At 32.6% G+C, this 7,500-nt stretch overlaps 1 protein-coding gene across 2 annotated transcripts in view; it reads left to right on the top strand.

The window, feature by feature from the left end:
* Positions 1-7,500, top strand: part of LOC106878966 (conserved oligomeric Golgi complex subunit 1) — a 266,492-nt gene that overhangs the window by 61,982 nt on the left and 197,010 nt on the right. For both annotated transcript variants that reach the window (XM_089363366.1, XM_089363367.1), the window contains exon 16: positions 3,417-3,508. In XM_089363366.1, the coding sequence (XP_089219492.1) occupies positions 3,417-3,508 (92 nt within the window). The remainder of the gene's footprint in view (positions 1-3,416; positions 3,509-7,500) is intronic.

Raw genomic sequence — 7,500 nt, 5'->3', positions numbered from 1 at the left:
CTGGTTTTGTGCTTAGTGAGAAGAAATCAATTTAAATTTGTGAAACAAGTTCTTCTTGACTGAGAAACATTAAAAAGGAAATGAAATAATAATGGAAATATACAGAAAGTTTTGTAGTATATAACACTTTGAATGTTAGTAATAAAGAAAAGGGATGTATTATTTTGTGGCTGAAGTTTTCTGTATGACTGAAGAAGGAAATATACACAAGGCTGATAGAAATATTGGTAGGAAAGAATTTCAAATGGAATAAACTATAGTAACTTGGCTGTGAGGTATGAAAGCGATGGAAATATTTTGTGAAATATTGTTTTTGCTGTTTATTTCTAAGTCAACCTCTGTGCAGCAGATTACCATTGATTTGGTGCCTTTTTTGATGGCATATGCAACTATTTGTTCAACTTATATTTTATCATACTTTCATTAGTTCAACCAGTATGGTACCAACAGCCAACTCTTATCTGGCTGGACTCCATCTTCCTTCATTTGATGTTGGATTGGAGGTATCTGGTCTTTTTGTCTGTGCCCCATTTTATTGATGTATATATATATATATATATATATATATATATATATATATATATATATATATATATATATATATATATATATATATATATATTTATTGATGTGTATATATATATATATATATATATATAGCACCATCCGAGCGTGATCATTGCCAGGGCTGCTGACTGGCTCCCATGCCGGTGGCACATATAAGCACTGACTACACTCTCGGAGTGGTTGGCGTTAGGAAGGGCATCCAGCTGTAGAAACTCTGCCAGATCAGATTGGAGCCTGGCGCAGCCGTCTGGCTTTCCTGTTCTCAGTCAAACTGTCCAACCCATGCTTGCATGGAAAGTGGACGTTAAACGATGATGAGCGATGATGATGATATATATATAAATATATATTAAAGGCACTCTGTTTATGACTATCTTGTGCAATGTGCTTAGGGATAAACACATTAGTTTTATAAAACAGTTGTGTATATTTATATTCTTTTAGAGAGATTTCACTACTATTCTTGTAAATGGATTGACCAGGTAAAGATTTTGAGTAGAGTTGGCATTGGCTTGAGAGAACCTTTATGTCTTGTTGAGGGCATTTAAAACTCTTTAGTGCAGGTGCCATCATTGGATGCATACATCTAGAACACTCTGAAAAGTGGTTGATGATGACAAGGGTATCCAGCTGCAGAAAACAAGCTAAAAAAGGAAACCATGCGAGTGAGATGTGGCTCCCTCACCAGTCCAAGTCTGGATAAGAACAGTCTCAAACTGTGATGACTCACCCAATACATGCTAGCATAAAAAAAAAAACAGCTATGAAATATCAATGATGGCAGTGGCAGAGGTGGTGGTTTGTGGTGGTGGTGATGGAAAGTTAAGTGAGATGTTTTTAGTGTAACTAAAATATATTTTAGCAGGGGTGGAAATTTCTTGTGGAATATAAGTAAAACATTAGTCAAAGAGTATGAAAATAGCTGAAATTTTCTGCTGAAAGGAGTGAAAGTTGAACAAGCAAGTTCAACTGATTGGAGCCATTTCAAAGAGTTAATCTCATTTACAACACTTTGACACCAACTGACATGTCGGTAGATTTAGACAGAAGCTGACCTGTAGTGGATTTTAATGATAGCGCTTAATAGAATGACTAAGGATTGGATAGAGGCCAGTTCAGTTAGAATTCTTTTCTATTGCTCCAAATGTATTTTAGGTGCAGTGTTACTGCATATCATTTTGGTATGAAAGCTTAATAAAAGATTTCATCAGTTACTGACAATGATAAACCTATTTGGGAAAAGCTGGTAAAAAGGCCAGAAAACCCAGCTGATCTCTCTGATAAAATCCATTGTAGAATGTGTATCAGTTACAGTAAGATTAATTTGACACTTGTATCAATATACCATTGAAAAATTGGTCCCAGTCCAAAATTCATGGACATTGTGTGAAATATGAAAAATGCTGAAATAACTTCATCATAAATATGTTTTAGCTCAGAAAGGTTTTGTTTCCATACTAGGATGTGGAATTGTAGAGATATTCTTCTTACAGCCAGTTTCACTTGATGTCACTTTTGGCATTCTTTATGCTGTTTGGACAGAATCCTGGCTGATACTTTTATGCCAACTAATTCCTCTAGTTTATCCACTGTTTTTATTTGAAGTAGATGCTTTATAAAATAGCCTGTGATTGCAATAGAACTATATGAATATATAAGACTGACGGAAACAAATAAAGTTGTGTAGCTGTTTGTCTCACTTTTTTTCTGTTATTTTGTTTAAGTAAGAAGTTTCTCTAGATATTGAAATATGTATTTACTCTAATTATATTGAACTAAATTAGAATAACTGTATGTTATATACATATATGTGTGTGTATATATATATCTATATATATATATATATATAGATATGCAGGGCAGGGAATCATCAATTAGTAATAAAATTAATAATTAACAATTCTGCCGGGTAGCTCAGTATGAAAAAAACCTTCTTCGGTAAAATTTATAATCATAAATATATAGGGATTGACAGTAACCTGCTTCTCCAACATACTGAGAATTCAGAAATAGCAGTCAAAGAACTACTGATTTCAAAACTACAAATTATTACTCCAAATCTGGAGTAATAATTTGTAGTTTTGAAATCAGTAGTTCTTTGACTGCTATTTCTGAATTCTCAGTATGTTGGAGAAGCAGGTTACTGTCAATCCCTATATATTTATGATTATATATATATATATATATATATATATATATATATATTTGTTTATAGTTTCAGCTTAGAGTGTGTATATATATATATATATATATATATATATATATATATATTTGTTTATAGTTTCAGCTTAGAGTGTATATATATATATATATATATATATATATATATATATATATATATATATATGTTTATAGTTTCAGCTTAGAGCTGCGGCCATGCACATACACATATACACAAACACACACATATCCCAAACACAAACTGAAATGTGTCAAATGTACTTTTGTTTATAATTTGCCTATGAGCATGATGAGGCATAGTTATGCAGTTAAGAAGTTTGTTTTTCAAAAAGCCTCTTTCCCATGGATGATCAAATTCATTGATTTTATTGGTGACTCAGTCTATCTTAATCTATGTGGTGTATCTACCAAATTCACTCGCAAGTCATTGCATAAGCCTGTGGCTATAGTCGAAGTCACCTATCCAAGGTGCCTTGAACCCAAAACCCCATGGTTGCAAAGCATGCTTCTTGATCACACAGCCATGCCTGTATTGAAGAGTTTTTTTCTGTTTTCTTTCTTACAGTTTTATACAATATTAAACTTTTTAGACACCTTTATATAATTTACATATCACTCACTGAATTATTGAATTTTAAGTATCCAAATTCCTATTCTTTGTTCTCAAGAGCTTGATTCAATACCAGCTGGATTCTACGGCTGAACTAACTAAGCGTCATCTTTCCAAAGTTGTCATGGAACTAGCCAGCCCAGATGAAAGGTAAGTTTCTTTCTACCTCTCTTTCTCTATTTTAACTTCTTCTTGCAACTGTAACTGAGACGCATTTTACCATACTGTGCCAGGAATCTCTGGTACCCAATAACTTTGGTAGATCCTCAGTTCTATGTTGTGTATCTCTGTGAATAGCATCAATTTATTTGAGGTGTCTTAATCCTCAATCAGAGTGTAGCAGTCTCCAAAATATAAGTGAAATGAAGTTAATATTTAGACATGGATGGTTTTTCATCTTGGTATATGATTAATTGACATTACTGTATGAACCTTAATACATTAGTTTAATCTGAGAATTAATCATGTATCTAAATTTCCCCCTTCTTTGAGCCTTTGACTCTTGAGCGTCTCATAAAGCGAGATTTCTATACATCTTAAATTTGCAGAAGAATGTGTGGTGTGGGCAGTTTAGCTTAATTGGTCTAAGAGCACCGCAACGCATAATCACGGAGGTGTGAGTTCGAGTCTCATAGCTGACCACCAACATTTTTTTCTGCAAAATAAGGGTAGCTTATCCTGTTCAGGCTATATTATTAGCATTATTTTGCATTTGAGAATTTAAAAATCATTTCTTTAACTTTCTAAGACATCTCAACGGTTCTAAAAGCAAACATCGTTTGTTTGTTTATGTTTATCGTAATTTGAATTTAACATAGAAACACGATTGTGATATACAGTTTGTCTTGGGTATTTAAACCAAGAAGAGCCAATCATTTTCCATATCTTACTTTAGCTGATTTCATCCACAGAGAAAAGAAAGAATTAATATAAATATTTATATATTATTCTTAACACATGAGTCAGATGGAAAATGTGCTAGGTGCTGTTGTGCATGTTCTAGGAGAGTAACCTCTCCTTTTTATGACAACAGTGTTTAACACACCCATTTCATTGGTACATGACATTCTGGGACACTGGTGTTTTATCATGTGTCTCATCAGCCAGAAGTAGCTGCATTTTGAGACTATCTAAAGTTGCTGGCTTTGTTTATACTTTCAGTGAACAATTTGTTTGCTGATCAGTGCTTATATCTGCTAACTGATAAAAATCATTATTTGCACTGTCTATACTGAGATCTGGAATGACTATTGGGAAATTTATTCTTAACATGTCTAGGCAAGTTCAGACACAAAATATGTTAGGTGCTGTAATGTATGTTTTAGGAGAATAACTTTCCTTATTTATGACAAAAGATATAAACAACAAAGGAATCAACTTCTAATCTGGGTTGGTACTTACTTTATCAGTTCTGAAAGAATCTAAGGTAAAGCTGAGATTTTAATTTAGAACACCGAAAACCAGAAAGAATACTGCAAGGTAGTCTGTCTGATGTCATAACAACACTGACAAGTTGCTCCCTCTGGCCAAATTACATACTTGTAAAACTATGATCTCTAAAGCTAGGAAGGAATGAAGTTGGTCATCAACTGAACTCTAATCTGTTTTGCATAGCACTTTCTCGAATGTTTTTGATTATAGGTCAGCTCTATCTTGACCGGCCTAGAGTTAATTAATAGTTATAACTGGAAACTATGTTTCTGTGAAGTCGTTTAGCACTTCATGTGTGTATGGGGTGTCACTTCAGGTTTTCACAGTCTGCCTTCAACTGGTGTGTGATTTATGCTCAAGTTCAATGACAATGACAAGTTCCTTAATTCCTTGGAGGTCGTTGGGACACTGCAGCCGTGCAGTGTATCAAGGGTGAGAAAGCCTGGTGGAGCCCATCCCTCTCCAGGCTAAATTCACTTCTACAGCTGAGTGGACTGGAACAACATGAAATGAAGTGTTTTGCTCAAGAACACAACAAATTGCCCAGTTCAGGGATTGAAATCTCAATCTTACTGTCATGAATCCAACACCCTAACCACTTAATGACATGCCTCCACTTGTGGTACGCATTTCTACAGCTGACTAAACTGGAGTAATGTGAAGTGAAGTGTTTTGCTCAAGAACACAACGCATCGCCCGGTCCAGGAATCGAAACCACAATCTTACAGTCAGGAGACTAACACTCTAACAACTAAGCCATGCTTCTCCACATGCTGAAACTCACACTCATATGAAGGATCAGAATAATGTTGCTGTTGCTTAGCGCCAGCAAACTGATAAACAAAGGCATTGCAGCTGTAGCAATTCCGTCTCTTTTTTCAGAAGCAACATATGTTGGGTCACATTATCAATTTATCCCTGTATTTTGAAATCAGTAGGGTGTGATTTGAGGAAACTTTTGGTGCAGTTTCATCACATTTACATTCCCAGTAAACATCAAATCCCTTAGCTTGGCTCTCTAGAAATAACAGAGCAAAAAATCCTTTACTTGAAAGCAAAGATGTTGAAAAAAGGAAGAGCATCCAACAATAAAAATGTTCCCAGAAATATATAACCATCTACCCTTTGCCAGCAAAGATGGGAACAAATGAGCGCGTTGTTTTCTGTTGTCTGCAACTTGCTCTAGAATTTTGATCTGTTGAGTTGAATAGTCAATTCATACCTTTTCATATTAGACTCTCTTTCAATCTGTCTCTCTCTCCCCCTCTCTCACTCTCTGTCTCTGCCTGTCTCTCTCTAGTTGACAAAGTGTTAAATATTTAAAACACTCAACAGAAATATTATTAAGTCTTGTCTCGTTTAATGCTTTATCATTTGAGAAGCGAAAGGTGAAGGGCTGGAGAATGTTGTAATTTTTGTAAAGTGTAGCCCTCTCCAGAAGATATTGCTGACTCATAAAATTAACTCATTTTTAGATCCTTGTTGAGATAATTGGTTTATTTTGCTTTTGTTGGTAGGGTTTTTTTTCCTCCACCATTCTTTCTTTCTATCTTGCAAAAATTTTAAAACAGAATATTTTTTTCACTTTTATATATTTATTTTTGTTTATTTTTATATTTATTTTATGTATTTATTTATTCAGTTATTTATTTATTTATTTATTTATTTATTTATTATTCAGTTATTTATTTGTTCTTAGTGTAATTTATGTTACATTCAAGTCAAGAATTAAATAAAACAAATACATAAAATAAATATAAATTCAATAAATGAAATAATATAAGCAAAACACTTAAATAATGATAAAATGAGCTGTAAACAATGTTTTAGGTGTACAAGCTACAATTTAGTGTTATTGTATACTTATTTCCTCTTGAAAATTGATTGCTGTTATTTTTGAGTGAAGTTTCTCTTTCCTCAAGGAAATTGCTAGAAAAGAAAGAAGCTTGCTTTAGTTTTCACATAGATGTCATGATTTATTTTCTTTTTATTCTGCCACTGCATCTCTGATGGATTTGTTTGACTTAAAAGTATAGCTACTAAACCTAGTAATCAATAATGAACTAATTGATATGCATACAGTAACCTAAGTGACTAGTAAAACGGTTCTGGTCTTTTGGTTTTTGTTTGGTATATATTTTTTCACTATATTTTTAAACAAATTTTTTGTTGTTTTGTTTCATTTTACTCTACTTTATTTTGTTTTGGTTTCACTGTAAGTTTTAATTAAAATAGAGTATATTACTTTTCTGTATTTTTTTTTGTTTTGTTTTACTAATCAAGTGTTATTAAGTTAGCAATTAGTTTGATGGGAAATTAATGTTTCAAATTATTTTGGTTATCAAGACAGATTTTTACTTTAAATTATTTTCGTTCTCAGACAGAGTACTTTTTTGTATTTATTTTATTTAATTATTTATTTTAAATTTTATTTTTAATGAACTGTAGTTATTTTATGAATAATTAACTAAATTTTCATTTCTCATTTAAAGAACATGTCATTATATGTAATGAAATATATTTTGCTAAATGCATCAATTTCTGCTCAGTTTTGCATTTAGAGACTTTAAAATTAAATACAAGACCTTAGGCATATTGAATATAATATCTGAATCAAGTACAACACATTAAATGCAAAAGACAAGAATTTGGTATCTTATACACTCTTCCATTGTATTTATTAGTAGAGAAAATCCCTTTAGGGAACTGCA

This window comes from Octopus bimaculoides, chromosome 15, assembly GCF_046866305.1.
Source record: "Octopus bimaculoides isolate indiv1 chromosome 15, ASM4686630v1, whole genome shotgun sequence".
NCBI lineage: Eukaryota > Metazoa > Mollusca > Cephalopoda > Octopoda > Octopodidae > Octopus > Octopus bimaculoides.
This window is presented reverse-complemented; position numbering and strand designations above follow the sequence as displayed.